The sequence below is a fragment of the Quercus robur genome, chromosome 7 (genome assembly GCF_932294415.1).
Source record: "Quercus robur chromosome 7, dhQueRobu3.1, whole genome shotgun sequence".
Lineage (NCBI taxonomy): Eukaryota > Viridiplantae > Streptophyta > Magnoliopsida > Fagales > Fagaceae > Quercus > Quercus robur.
The window spans coordinates 40,035,521-40,051,816 of NC_065540.1; the positions used below are offsets into that span (position 1 = coordinate 40,035,521).

At 31.1% G+C, this 16,296-nt stretch overlaps 1 protein-coding gene across 1 annotated transcript; it reads left to right on the forward strand.

The window, feature by feature from the left end:
- Nucleotides 1-3,562: 3,562 nt before the first annotated feature.
- Nucleotides 3,563-4,656, forward strand: LOC126693414 (sigma factor binding protein 1, chloroplastic). Its single transcript, XM_050389376.1, has one exon. It carries the CDS (start codon nt 3,755-3,757, stop codon nt 4,256-4,258), a length of 504 nt encoding a protein of 167 aa, XP_050245333.1. The 5' UTR covers nt 3,563-3,754; the 3' UTR covers nt 4,259-4,656.
- Nucleotides 4,657-16,296: the final 11,640 nt, after the last annotated feature.

Sequence of the window (16,296 nt, forward strand, 5' to 3'; positions counted from 1 at the left end):
GGGGGGGGGGGGGGTGGAAGACCTAAGTGAGGAGGGGCCCAAGTTATTATTATTATTATTAATTTTTTTGAAAATATACCTACTAATAAAAAAAAAATTTTGGGCCAGGGGGGTTCGGGCCCCTGCCTGTGTCTGTCCCTGGACTCGATAGTCAATTAAAACTATGACTAATCCTAAGGTTAATATTTTCTATTTAGTAATATTAGGAACTCAAAAAATTTCAAAATCCTTTTTATAATCTTTAACGCAATAACTGTTATTAGAGCAATATTTTTTTTTTGGTTGATAATTTGAAAATTGGGAGTGGAGGTCTCTAGAATTCCTTTTAAAAATATCAAGATGTGTTAGTTGAATTACAAAACTCCTAACTTATTAGAGTAATATTACTCAACCTTGATGCTTTTTGTTTATTAATTAATAACAATCACAATATGTCATTTTAATAGTTGTGGAAAATATTGTAATTTTTTTGGGATATATTTTGAGCTATTGTTTTTTTTTTTTTTTTTAAAATTTTTTTATTACTTGTTTTGAAATTAAAAAAGAATTAAAAGCTTTGTAATTTAATAATTTTTTTGATGTTTTCATTAGAGATGTTTAGAGTGAATTAAAATCTTTTATCTCTTACTATCGAATTAAAAACAAATAAAAGACAAAGAATTTTTTTATTTTTTATTTTTTGGGGAGAGAAACAAAGAAAAGAATGTCTACAAAATATTTCCGACATTTAGGATAAACCAAGGCTATCAAAACCATGGAAATTTTGTGCCAAGTCATGGAAACATCTGGGTAGTTGCTTAAGAACGGAAATACGTGGCCTGAATATAGACTCAAGATTTATGCCTCATACAATTAATGTGACGTATGGCGTCTGCCGGTCCAAACCTCCAAAACCAATTCCTGTCATTTTTTTTTTTTTTTAGTTGATAGGAACCAATCCTGTCATTGAAAACAAGAAAAGAGACATATCTTATTGGAATCTAGAAAAAAGCTGATACCCATAGAGTTGTTTAAAAAAATAATCATTAACGGAAAAAGTACTTGAGGTTTTTAACTTTTGACAAATGGATTAGAAGTATAAGATTTCATGCAAGTGAAGAGTTTTTTAATTTAGTGACATATCTATGTGGAAGAATTTGGATTCAAACTTGGAGGCAAGATCCCACCAACTTATTGTAAGAAGGAAAACAAAAAAGGATTAAACACTCCTCAAAAACAAAAAGTTACAAGAAAAATAAAAAAGAAGTTAGGCCATAGAAATAAGCTTATAATTAATAACAACAAGAGTTAAGTCTTTCTATAATGACTTGAGAATAATAATTCTTGACAAGTTGTTTATTTACTGTTATTAGAGGATAAAAAAATAATTTAAGTGTTGGGTTCGAATTAGAACTAGTCACAATTTACTACATAAGATTTATTGTAAAAATATTGTAGATATATATAACACTTTTCGAAAAAAAAAATTATGACAATTTATTAAAAAGTAAATCTTTAATGTCTTGTAAGAGACCTTCTATTGTCACAACAAAATTTCATAATATTTTTACAATAAATTTAAATATCAACATATTCTAAGTCAAAATAAAATATGATTACAACTCAAAATAAAATTGGTATAAAGATATTGTGAGATTTCATAGTGCCCAAAGACTTTTGTCTTCTAGTAATTTTAGTCCACAAACTTAAACAAAGTTTTCTTTTCTATAAATAATCTAATGAAAAACAGATACCTGGTTTAAGACCGGCAATTGAAAATTGGATTCAATATTTTTGTACATTAGATTTGTCAAAATTATGATATGTATTTATTTTTAGTTATGTGTAACGATCCAAAGCTCTTTTTGTATTAGACCCAAGTCATGTCTATTCAAGATTAAATACATGTGAATATAGATTCTTAATAAAGAATTTATTTTCCAAATAAATAGTCTTAATTATTAAGTTTCCTTTTAAAATCATTATAGAATTTGGCATGGCAAAATAGAAAGATGAGGCTAATCCTTTGCCACGTGTATAGAAAGAAGAAGAAAAATATAGCATTGAATTTGGGTTGGTGTTGCAACTAAGTAATCTCTGACAAAATGCAACTTATTATGGTGGAGTTGATGAGTATAGGAGCACTCACTCTCTCTCTCTCTGAGAGAGAGAGCCAACTAGCTAGGACCAATGTCGAAGCCGCCGAGTCCAGACAAGCCCAGCTCATCAGCCCTGGCTCTTACTTTAAAGTATCATGACGTCATCATACCACCTAGTCATGACGTCACGACATCTAACCAGGCTTTCGGCGATGGGCACGTGGATGGATTATTTGATGCAAAGGTAATATGAGAAATCAGCTCTGCCCCACCTCTTCCACTCTCCGCCTTTGCCGCGTGCATTACACGGACATAAAAAAATTGCTTACCTAATTTGTTCTAATAAAAAAATAATTCCTTTAAACATATTGTATTGCATGTGGCTGCTCTCTAAATAGTAAGACCTGTGCTTAATGATCACGTAAGATCGTGTTTAAGTAGTTATGGACTTATGAACTAGACTTAATATTGGGTAAATTAATTAAAAATTTTGTATCTTAGTGACATTGTATGATCTTCTATATGAGAAGAATTAGAGATTTAAATTCTCTCTTAGTCATTATCATAATTATTAAATTATATAAAAAAAATTTTATAAGAGAGATTAAGAATTAGTACTTTAAGGGTAATGATACCGGTTCTAGTTAAGGATCATAACCTTTTATCTATTTGAAAATATATCATAGGTTCTATGGTGGGACCAAGGTTAGGGAATGGCTCAACCTTCCACTTGCAAACAACTACAACCTCTTCTACCAAAAAAAAAAAAAAAAAAAACTACAACCTCATTAAGGTTTAGGCTCTTCAAGCAATGATTAGTAATGGATAAGAACTACTATCGTCATGCTATTTATTTGAAAAAATCTTATAAAATGCCTAGAATTTAGAATGTGTTTTATACTCAGTCTCATGTTTTTAATATTGAAAATTAAAGTTCCAAATTCATGAAACTATTTTAATTTGAAGAATTTATCCATCTTCATTATTCATTTTCATTATTATAAATTGTAACGAAGTAGAAAAAAAAATTGATAATTTTTATGTTACAACTGGGTATAATAAATTTTGATTTTTATGCAATCACTATCTCATTTTACCATTTTTATTCAGTGTTTTTGGGATTGAATTATGAATAATTTCTAGGTAAAACACAAAATTGAATCAATGGTTTCTTGTACTACTTTACTCCATTATTGCCCACGATAACAAAAATAAGTGACATGGCTAGACATAACCTTTAAATTAAAATGGTTTCATAAATTTTTTTACTTTAACTAACAATTTGAAAAAGGGTATAAACTTTGGCCTTTTATGTAATTTTCTATTTCTATTTTTAATTATTTAAAAAGGCATAATATAATGTTAATGTAAGCGTGAGAAACACGCGCCATGGTGGCGCATGGGAATAGTTAATCTACGCCATAACTTTCTTGTTAGTTTCCATTTGCTGTATCAAAGCTTTAGCTAGAACTATCAATTGTTTTTTACCTTCATTTCCTCTTTATCTTCTTTTCTCACCATTTCTTTTTCCTTTCCAAGAGACTTCTTTTGCAGCCTCAAACGCAATCCCTCTTTTGCTCTCTCTCACCCAATAATCTACTCCACTTTCATGCAAAACATGTTATCTTTTTGAGCTCCTCAAACCCCCTCCTTTTTTATATTTCCAACCACCAAACATGGAAAACAACCTACTAACAAGTGTGCACCAAAGAAAACCAACCAAGAAGGCCAAGCAACCCAAGAAAAACAACAACAACCCCATCAAAGTTGTGTACATATCCAACCCTATGAAGGTCAAGACCAGTGCTTCACAATTCAGGGCCTTGGTTCAAGAACTCACTGGCCAAGATTCTGAATTGCCTGACCCCACAAAGTATTCAAACAGAGATGAACATGTCGGTGGCCGCCAGCATCAAACGGCTCCCGATCCCATGATTAATGATGACAATAAGATGGATGGTGATGATGATGATGATGATGATCATTCACAACAAGAGGAGGTGCCCACTGTGGACCCCAGTACTAGTCAAGAACAGCCCGAGAGTTCAAGCTCTCAGCTTGAGCCGTACGATGATGTTTTCACTCCCCAGATGATTGACAGTTTTTCTGGTTTGTTGCCCAATACTGTATTCTATGATTCTCCCCAACTTGATGTGCTTAGAAGGCTGGATACAGTGTGAAAATTGAGTAAGCTCTCTCAAGCTAAAGGCCTAAGGCCTAGAATCACTGTACGTTACATATCTATTCTATATGTAATTTTTCTATGTTTCTGTTTTTGTTTTTTAATTATTGAATTATGTTAGTATTTTGGGACCCTATAGGCTTTATCCCGTAAATTTCATATTACTGCTGGGTCCAGTCTTGAACTTCTTCTTCTCTGAAAGGGAGGATCTAGAGGACTAGAACTATCCTATCCGTACGGCACGGCTATTGACATATATGATATTATTGTATTTAATTTGAACGTGTTATTTTGTTTCTATTTGTATCAACTTTGTTTTATTAAATTCTAGGGTTGTAATTGTAAGTTTGTAACTCTTGGTGACTAATGGTTTAATGATGTGCTTAATTTGAATAACTTTGATTTTGCACTTTTGATTGTGTTTAATTAAGTGCTAGACTTGTGTTGGGGTTGAATTTGATAAGCAAGAAAAAGATGTGGAAAAAAGTGCAAGAGGCAATATGGGTCCCAGCTTATTTACACTTGTTAGGTCAAGTACACATCATGGAGTGATGGGAGCAGTAGTTGTTGCTGGAAAAACCTAGCCATGAGTCCAAACACCATTTCTCTTCCAAGTTGATAGCAAAGAGCTATACTGTATGGTATGTAAATGTTCATGTTGACCAGTGGTCTGTGTGGAAAATGTGGTTTGGAAAGTAAAGCAGAATTAGTGGTTCAAAATGATTTTCTCTTTTCCCAAGAGCAAGATTTTATAAAAAGGACGAAGTTATTAACTGGAGGGCGACTTTAAGCATATCTTTATTATGGAATGGTAACGCTTTTTTCTCTAGTAATTAAGAAGTGTGCAAGGTTATTCAATGAAATATAATGGAACCATTACTGAAATAGATCATGACAATCATAAAAAGGAAAAAAAGAAAAAGAAAAACCAAAACTATTTGTTCATAACATGTGTCTGGGATTGGGGTTGGTGTGTGTTTTCTTTTGGGTGGGGGGTGGGGGGGGGGGGGGGGGTGTGTACTAAATGATTTTGAAAATGAAATGTAGGTTTTAGGTGCCTAAATGCTTGTTTATTATTTGCTCAATTGTGGCAATGCTAAATGGTGATTAAAATGAAATACATGTTTTTAGTGCTCCTATGATATTAATGGTACTCATGTCTGTAATTTAAGCTTCCCGTGAGTTAGTGCTATGGCTTTCCAGCTTGCAGTATATGTAGGAGATAAGAGGCTTTTGTATCTATAAGGTTTTGTCTTTTGTATTCTTTCTAGGGTTCATTTTCCAAACTTTTGGCTTATTATGATGATATTATTGATTATCGGAAAAAAATTAGAGGGATGTCTTTCTCAGCCTTGTAGTCCCATGCATGATTTGAAAAGATGCTTTCCTTTATAGAAAGGATATGCATATTACAAAGGCCACCGGCTGCTAGTGGGCACGTGTATGTCATATATGGATATGCAGTTCCCTTTTATATTTTAGTGATCACTCTATAGGTGAGAATTATTTTCAAAATTTGGATTTATTAGTTACTTCTCTGAAAAATAGGTACACACAGTCACTTTGAACTTATGATTGCTACATTGAATTTCTACATAAGAATGGATTTATTATAAGAAGGTACTAGAGATGGTATCTTCTAAATGGAGGATTTAGGCAATTCTCTTGAAAAGTTAATTACTAATTACTCAAATATATATTCAGATTCACAGTGCATATGGTGTGTGAGGTAAGAGAGAGGGAGAGAGAGAGAGAGGTAAATCAAATTTTCTACTATTCAAGTTCCTCAGAGAGAGCTAGAAAGCTTCAGAACCCCTCTAGATGGATAGATAGAACCATTTATAACATAAAATAACAGGTTTAAGTAAAATCTTCCTTAAAATTCTTTAAAAAGAAAAAAAGATTTTCGTTCTCTTAGTGTCTCTATGTTTGTTTTAAAGCAAGAGAAAGTGACCTAGCTAGTATTCATCCTCCTTTTGGCTCTAAGTAGCTTTATCACTTATAATATGGTATATAGCAGATATATAAGAGTAGTCTTTGAGCTTCCTCGAAGCTCTCTCTCTATCCATATGCATGCATGCATGCATTTGCACCAGAAGATTGTCCATATGAGTTCACTATTTCACTCTCTTGACTTAATTTGTGGTTCCCCTTGGAAAGTAAGGTTTGAATTCAAGTCAAGTCTGCTGAGTTTGTATCTAACCACTATAAATACATCCAGAGATTCAAGAAACCCACGTGCTAGTGAAAGTAAACAATATTCATGTGACAACTATTGTGTGTCAAATAGTGACAGGTCCTCCAACAAATTGACTTAAGTTTTTTTTATTTTTTATTTTTTATTTTTTATTATTTTATTGGAAACAATATTAGAGCTGAGAGCACTAGAATATTTGGGTTGGAGTTGAATATTTAACCACAATAAGTCCTATTTTTTGTTAAGTGTTTAGCTATGAAAATCTTGGCAGATCGAGGAGTTTGTCTCAATGCATGGCTACCAAGTTGAATTCAACTAGCCATTCATTGCATCTTAATTAGTTTATTCTCATAATTGCTTATATAAGCCTATCTTGACGTAGGAATCCACACGAGAAAAAAGTATTCATGTCTGTGTGCTATAGCCTAGGATTCCTACGAGAAAAAACTATTCATGCCTGTGTGCTATAGCCTAGGATTCCTACGAGAAAAAACTATTCATGCCTGTGTGCTATAGCCTAGGAGCAGGTCTTTAGGCTTTAGCCTTTTTTTTTTTTTTTTTTTTTGGGGGGGGGGGGGGGGGGGTGTGGGGGTGTTGTTTGGGGCAAAGTATAAACCAAGAAAGGGCACAAAAAATTATTTCCCAATACATTTAAAAAAAATCATTAATCGAAAATGAATTCAATATTCTTTTAAATTCTGAAAATAAATTATGATTGATTATAGAGTAAACATAAATTTCCTTTTTAGTGTACAAAATCAAATAGCTTTTGATTTATTTATTTATTTATAAAACTTAGTTTTGACAAAATTTAAGACTAAATTTGCTCATCTTGATAGATTGTTGATCTTTTAATCCTTAACGGCTGTTTGGCACCAAAAAAAAGAAAGAAAAAAAAAACGTACTTCTAGAGGGCGTTTGGCTTGCCCGTTTTCCTGCGTCCACGTTTGGTGTTGCGATTTCTTTGTTTTTTTTTTTTTTCCTTCTGCCCGCATAAGTTGACTTTGGTGGACAAAAATTACTTTTTTGCACTGTAGCAATACTGTTCATGTACTGTAGCAACACTGTTCACACATTAAAAAATATTAAAAATGGGTCCCACGGTACTTTTCACACATTTAAAAATTATTTTGCTACAGTGTTTTCAGTTTTCAGTTTTCAGTTTTCAGTTTCAGCAACAATAAGCTTAATCCAAACGGACCCTAATCTACTACGGTCCCATCAAAATTTTGAAGGAGAAAAGAAAAAAAGAAAGAAAAATGTGCGGACACTTCACACATATAAGATTAAGAAACTAGCTTAGAATATAAATAAATAAATAATTTTACTTTAAGACCCTTAGTCTAATTATTTCTTAATTTGTCCTTAATTTTCTACTTATTAATCTACTTTTACAACGAGTATTTCAAACTGCTAGGTGTGTCTCATGCGGTAATAAGCAAGCTGGCAAGATGCATAAGTGAAAGTTCTTACCTGATAGGTAAATGTTTGCTTTATTGCTATGATTGTTACTTCACTAGAATCACTACACATGACTAGGAGAGTAAGAGTCATGCTGAAGGGCAGTTGGCCGCCCACGTGAGTAGGGGATATAATACTGTAACAATACTACTATTATTGTTGTGTTAATCATTTTCACTACTTAAAGAGAGAAGGAGAGGCGGAGCTCATTGGGCTAAGGGGGGCCATGCATGTTCCCCCCTGGCCATAACATTGCTTCATCCCTGCCTAGAGGACAAGTTAAATTACTATTAGGGTTTTTAGTAGTTGCTTATGTACTCCCTTTTTAGTATACATTTGATGTGTGACTCAATAAACGCCCGCACAATACACATTTATTTAATCCAAACCATATGGTTCGGGGTCTATTTATAGACATGACTTTATACATTTTCAGGAACATTTGTGCTCTCTTTTTAACGGTTAGGAACTAAGCTAGGAAAGTTTGAGCAAGACCATTTAGAGCATTCACAACAATCCGCGTATGATAGAAAACTGTGTAAAATTTACACAGTTTTGCCTAAAAATGACCTATATCAGTCCATGTATAATTGTGAATGGTGATTGTAATGTATGAAGAAAGAAAAAAAATTAAAAAAATTAAGAAAAAAATGATATTTTAATGAAATGTAGTGTAAAATAGGACTAATAAGTTGCATATATATATATATATATATATATGCTGATTGACCTCTCACTATACTTTTGGTATCTCAAATTTTGAATTCTTCTCTCTTTTTCCCTGATCTTTTTGTGTGGCTATCAATGATTGAGTAAAGCCATATATCATGGGCTTTTTCATTATCTCTGCCAATAAATGAACAGAAGATTCAAAGGTAAAATTAGACATGTGTACTTGCATCTATAAAATAAAGAAAAATTATTGTATAGTCTTGGATTATATTTCCTCCCTCTTTTATATATATATATATATATGCTGATTGACCTCTCACTATACTTTTGGTATCTCAAATTTTGAATTCTTCTCTCTTTTTCCCTGATCTTTTTGTGTGGCTATCAATGATTGAGTAAAGCCATATATCATGGGCTTTTTTTTTATCTCTGCCAATAAATGAACAAAAGATTCAAAGGTAAAATTAGACATATGTTCTTGCATCTATAAAATAAAGAAAAATTATTGTATAGTCTTGGATTATATTTCCTCCCTCTCGCAGAGGGTGGGTCCTATGGTGGATAGAACCCACCCTTTAGTAAGAAGGAGGGAGTATAGTCCAAGACTATGCAGTAACAGCCCATAAAATAAGAACATCATTTCAATGGGTAAAAGTTAGGAAAGAAATTTTCAAATTCACTTTTACTCCCAGCCAAATTTGACAAAATTTCAATGTTAAAAGATAGTCAAATGACAGCACAACTTTGACTCAAAAACTATATATATATATATTAGTTGATTAATTTTCTTCCCCCAATATTTGAAGCCTCATCATTAGTCAAACAATGAGAGTACTATCCTTGATGAAGACAGGATTTAAAAACTCAGAATGATCGAGCTGAAATAATCTTATTTGATTATTCTAAAACATTTAATGGTTTGAAATGTTTATTATAAATATATATATATATATATATTTATATATCTTAGTTGGTTAATTTTCTTCCCCCAATATTTGAAGTCTCTTCGTTAGTCAAACAATGAGAGTACCATCCTTGATGAAGACAGTATTTAAAAACTCAGAATGATCGAGCTGAAATAATCTTATTTGATTATTCTAAAACATTTCAACGAACATAATCTGGTGAATGCAACAAAATAATTAGCTTAAAATAGCATGTTGTATTGATCGCTCTTTCAATCAACGAATTGAATTTTAACTCTAATGGGCGGTAGAGGTTTTTTTTTTTTTGAGGGAATAATGGGCGGTAGAGTTAAAAGACTTGAAATCACATGTTTGGGTATTATGATAATTAAAAAGTCATTTAAAAAAAAAAGATTCAAGAAAATGATTAATTTAATTATTATATATCTATATATTATCTAAAAGCTAATTGAGCCACATTAACGGCCATATTCTCATTTTCTTTCTATCTTTTTTCCCCTATTAGTCCACACCTACCATTAGAGTATTTACATCAACTCGTGTGAAAATTTATGTCTATTTTAGCTTTAAAACATACTTTTTCTATTTTACATATTCACTTTCCAAAACAACTCATGTTAAATTATCTATATTACACTACATTTCACCAAAATATAAAATTTTCTTAATTTTTTTAATTGTTCATATTTCTTTACATACAATAACCACTATCCACCTTCTTCTTTCATCATTGGGATATGTAAAGAAAGAATAAAATAAATAAATGAAAAAAAAAATGTCAGTATAAATTTACACGATTATTGTAGCAAACTTGTAAATTTACACAATTATACACTCCTTGACGTGGGTCATTTTAACTATGTAAATTTTACATATTTTTCTATTATTAGTTTACAGTGACAAAAACTTGTAAACTAGCAATAGGCATAATGATCACTTGGTTAGGTTAAGTGTCTATTTGCCATCGGGACTCTAATGTAGGGTGTACTATTAAATTATCAATTGTCCCAAAAACTTAAGTTGTTAGGAAATATTGAATTTAATTATTTAACTATAGTTATAACCATGGGCGGAACTAGGAATTTATGTTTAAAGGCTGAGTTATGTTACTGTTATAAACTCTAATAAGTATACAAAAATTGTCTAGTTTGATATTAGATATTTACACAAATAGAAGAAATAATATCTCTTATCAAAGGTATACTCAATAATGATATTTCATAGAGTTAATTTAAGCTATTATCATGCATATAATTTCATTTTCAATATAAACAATCAAATTGTCATGCAAAGTGATAACAAAATCACAATGAAACCAATGAAGTCTTCAAAACCACAAATAATCTAAAACTTTAGCATATATAAGAATTAATTTTACAACAAAAATGAAAACAAGAAAACAAAAATAACTTGTCTTTATAACTACTAAGCTTATTAATTTTTTTAAAGAAAGATCATGCGATATGTTTTGAGGTCTCTATAATTGTACTACTAAGTCTATTACTTAATTTATTTTTTTAAAGATCATAGGATATATTTTGTGGGGCCATGGTCCCCCAAAGGATACAAATGGTTCTACCCCTGGTTCTAACACCTCCCCTCACATGTGAATGTGAGATTTTTAACATTTCAAATAGGAGGTAGAGTAAAGCTTGTTTTGATATTATATTAAATTATCGATTTTTCCAAACATTTAAGTTGTTAGGAAATTATGAATTTAATTATTTAATTATAATTTTAACATGTACTACTATCATAAGATGAAATATTATTATCATCATTATACGTGACAACTTTTATGATATTACCATATCAAGAAAACATACCTGCCTATTAATAAAAATCCAAATATATTCAGAAGCCACAACCAGCTTAAAAGGGATAAAATTGGAAAAAAAAAAAATCATTTAGGAGTTTACAAAACATTTTTTGTAATCAAGCAAGAGCCAAGGGAGTTTTCAGGATTAATTTGCCCAATCTAAATCTCTATTACTTCAAATGAAGCCTAAGTCATTCCAACATCAAGTTAAATAAGAACATGTCATCATAGATAGTAATCATACTTGAACTTTTAAGGATGGTTTTTTTCCCTCAGTTATAATCATTTTATGATATGACTGCATAGTTATTTACACTACTGCACAAATTGAGACAGCTTTGGAATTTCAAAGGTGCTGGTTATCCATCCACTCAAAGACTTCCAACTACTGTACATTGAAGACAATTATCAATCTCTAAATCACCTTGATACAACCCATAGCATATATATATATATATAAATATATATTTTTTTTAATTTAATAAATAATTGGTGAAAACACCATTTTAGTCCCTACATTTTGAAGTCACAATCAATTTGGTCCCTACATTTTGGTAACAGTCAATTTGGTCCCTATTATTTTCAACTTGCATTTAATTTAGTCCCTACCGTTTACTTACTAACGGAAAATGCTTATGTGGCAAACAGTTTGCACAATTGGCATGTTTAATATTAAATATTAAATGAAATGCTGATGTGTCTAATTTTTAGTGGCTAATGTGGCCATATCAATGCTAAGATGACAAAAAATAGCCACATCAGCTTTTAAAAATATATTTTCTTTTTTACCGATTTTTTTTTTCCTTTTCTCTAGTTTTTCACTTCTATCTTTTTCTTTTAGAAATCCACAGTATCATAAGAACACATCTGAACCCAAATCCCAAATTTAAACTAAACCCCAAACCTTACCCAGATCTACCAAACCACTCATCTTCATCTCCACCTCTCTTTTAATTTCCGGATCACATGGTCGATCTGTGGCCATGAATCGGGCTCCGTGGTGGGTGTGCTGGATGGTTGGGTTGTGGAGAATCTGGGTTACTGCGGCCTTTCACAAACGATGAGCTCTGTTATGGAACTCATCCATTTTTTTTTTTTTATACATTTTTAGTTCTGTTTTTTCTTTTTAACTTTTCTTCTTTATTCTTTAGGTTTTTCCCTGAGGTTGATAGCCACTGAGTTGGTTTTTTCTACTTGTACAACCTTCAGGTGCTAAATCTTTGTATTTTTTTCTTCTTTATTTTTTAATATACTTCTATCGTTTTACTGTTTAAAAAAAAAAAAAAAAGTTCAAAGTTTAAATTAAAAAAAAAAATAGGTAAAAAAGAAAATATATTTTTAAAAGTTGATGTGGCTATTTTTTGCCATCTAAGCACTGATATGGCCACGTTAGCCACTAAAATTTAGCCACATTGGCATTTTATTTAATATTTTAATATTAAACATGCTAATTGTGCAAACTATTTGCCACGTAGGTATTTTCCGTTAGTGAGTTAACGGTAGGGACTAAATTAAATGCAAGTTGAAAATAACAGGGACTAAATTGACTGCTACCAAAATGTAAGGACCAAATTGACCGTGACTTCAAAATGTAGGGACTAAAATAATGTTTTCGCCTAAATAATTTTCTAGGATGGGACAATCTAGGAGCTCTAATATCATCACAAAAATTGCCATTGTCATCCATCCACACACACAATATTAACCACAAATTGGATATCATATGATTCATTTAAGCACAAACTCATCTGTAAGAAATCGTTCCCTCACATCAATTAGGTAACAGGAAATGAAGAGTCTAACCCTGCCCTCAGAATTTGTACTTTTAGTAAGCAAATTTGGGTGTAATGCTGAAAGCAATAATGGCTGTGCAAATATATTATGCCAGTTATTGATGCAGATGACCAAAAATAGTAATAACCATCGTAGTTATACTTGGTTTCAAAGCCTCCTTCAATTGGGTTAGGTGTTATGGTTCCTTGGACAAACCCCGCAATTTTATTTATTTATTTACTTTTTCATAAGTTGTAAACTACCCAAATTTAATTATCTCACAGAAGTCATACGGTTAATCCTTTTTGAAATTCATTTGCAAGCCTATCATAGCATAAAAAGGTCTTTGCATATGGCTACTCATCATGCATTCAAAATCATCCATATAAAAACTATGATGGGTATGACCTAATCCTGTTCTTAAAGGGGAAAAAAAAAGATATGATTTTTTTTCAGCTGCACTTTAGGGTAGACAGTCATGTTTGACATATTATATATTTGAACTAATCAATTAGCTTGGAGTTAGACGCATCAAGAATTTCATTCTTCATTGGAACTGTACGAACAATTCACCTAAAACTCTTTGAGTATCCAATAACCCAAAAATGAACGCAGATCAGTAAGGAACCAAGATAATGAAACCCCAAAGACAGGTCATGCCCTACTTCCTCACAAAAGAGAGAGAGAACCTACTAGACCACCTGCTGAATTAACCAGTGACCAAGTCATATAAAATTTGGATAACTGCAATGCATGAAACATGAAAAGAAAGTATGCAGCTTTCGTAGGTGATTAGACAACCTAATGACATGAGATAAGCTGATTTTGTATGACTGATTTACACCTCCCTCCCCCTCCCCCTCTCCAAAAAAAAAAAAAAATAGACTACGTAGTACACAGTCTTTCCGCTAGAAAAACAACACATGCTTGGAAGAAAAACTAATAAATGGAACTCCACCGTATGGATTCCCTTCTGATATACTTTCTGGAAGTACTCTGCATTTGACATTGCTTCCAAAACTCATTCTATTGACTACCGTTAGAAGAACATAAGGCTAAGGGACTTCCGCACAAACTTGACAGCTCGTTTTTTAATTCTGTCTATGGGTAATGTGAGATACTTTACAGGTAGCAGAATGTTTGTATAAATAACTATATCCAGACTCAAAGAATGTGAGATACTTTAGGCTGAACTTGACATCCTACTACATACCAGACTCAAAGATTTATAAAGCTAGAAAAAGAGACACATGATTGCCTACTTTACTAAAGATGATACTAAGAAGGTTGATACAATACAAGTGTGATGCCCCTCTTGCCACACATTTATAGACAAATCAATTTATATATAAAAGTACTGACCTCATGTGAGAGTTCATGATTTAAAATAAAAAAAAAATAAAAAAAAAGCTTCCCTTGAGAATGCTACGAATGTGTAGTGAAGCTTCAAACTAATTTTTATTATCTCAAAATATATACGTTTTTTTACTCTAATTTAGTTTACTTTTTCTTTATAATATATGTACAACATTCTTAAAAACTGTTTTACGTAAAATATCACAAAATGCATGAGCAAGTTACTAGTTTACATAATTGGAAAACTCAGAAATTTATATAGTTATTTCACTATCCTTACGCAATAATGCAATCTACAAATAGGAGCGTCATCGAGAAGGTACAAATCTATATATTACTAAAAGCTGAAACGTAGCATTTAATGCTGCTACTCTTACGTTGCGCCACATCAGCTGTCACGTCATTCTTTTTTTTCTTTTTTCTTTTTAAATATAATTTTTCCTACAATTTTAAAATGATTTTTACAATTTTCAGCCCTATAAATGCAACCCACTATTTATTTATTTACTTCCAGTATCACCCTATAATAAATCTGTATAATTAATCCAGTCCACTTCTTATTTATTTAGTTCCACTCTCAAGCTCAACCCAAAACCTTTTCAATTTAGTTTTAGGGTTTCGTGTGAGCCTTTTCAGCTTAAAGGAAGAAAACAAAAACAAAAACAAAAAAACAAAACGTTGAATCCTTTCAAGCTTTAGGGTTTTTTTTTTTTTTTCCAATTTTCTTATAATTGTTTTTAACATTTTTTTTTTAATATTTACACTTCTCCAACATTTCTCTCTCCCTTACCATTTCATCTCTCCACTACTTCTTCACTCTTTCTCCCTCCCTTACCTTTTCATCTCCCCACTACCCTCTACATTAATATCATTCTTCCTCTTTCCCTTTATCTTCCTTTATTTTTGTCTCTTCTTATTCACATCCTCTTACTATAAATTTGTCACTATCTCTTCTATTCTATGCATAGTTTTCCCTCACAAAAAAAAGGTTCCCTCTCTCTCTCCCTCTCTCTCTCTCTCTCTCTCTCTCTCTCTCTCTCTCTAAATTTTTTGGTGGATTTCTTTATTTTTCTTGCATCTTTACTTTAGGTTGATAATTTTTTATATTCTTTAAAACTCTATTTTGGGTTAATGCGATTTAGTTTTGTTTTTTAAATTGTGATTTAGTTTTGTTTTTTAAATTGTTATTGTTTTTATTTTTTATTTTTTATTCTCTTTGATTGTTAAATGTTATCCTATTGCGTTCTAAAGAATTAAATATAGCATATAAAAATATAATATTATTCTATTACATAGTATGATTTGAATAAATTAGTATTTATTCTATTACATAGCATGATTTTTTTATAATTCTCAATTTAGATGTTAAACTATGAGACTTTACTAGTTTTTGTTTATTTTCTAATCATTTGTGGTGGACAAAATACTCTTAATAGTTGTATTAGAAGTACTCGATAATTCCATTTATTTAAAGAAAAGCAAAGGTTAGCCAAACGAAAATAATCGGATAGGTGACAAATTTTAACTTTTGCAATTTTATTTTGTAACAATACATGTATGGAAATTTAATTCTTAGATTTTGCTAATAATTGTTTATTTGATAATATGTTTTGGGCGGCCGAAATTATAATTTCTACAAAGAAAATAACCTTAATAGATTATTAATTTTTTTTAGTTTACGTTTTTTTGGTGTTTTAAATTGTTCCTATATTACATTTATGATTGTTCTTATAATAAATAAAAATATAATTATTAAATACATTACTCATTATTAGATTAGTTTAAATTGTAAAAAAAAAAATTAATAAAACCACCATAAAAATAATTATCAC

Excerpts from the sequence above, each read along its gene's own strand:
- LOC126693414 (XM_050389376.1), top strand. The coding sequence starts at position 3,755 with ATGGAAAACAACCTACTAACAAGTGTGCACCAAAGAAAACCAACCAAG.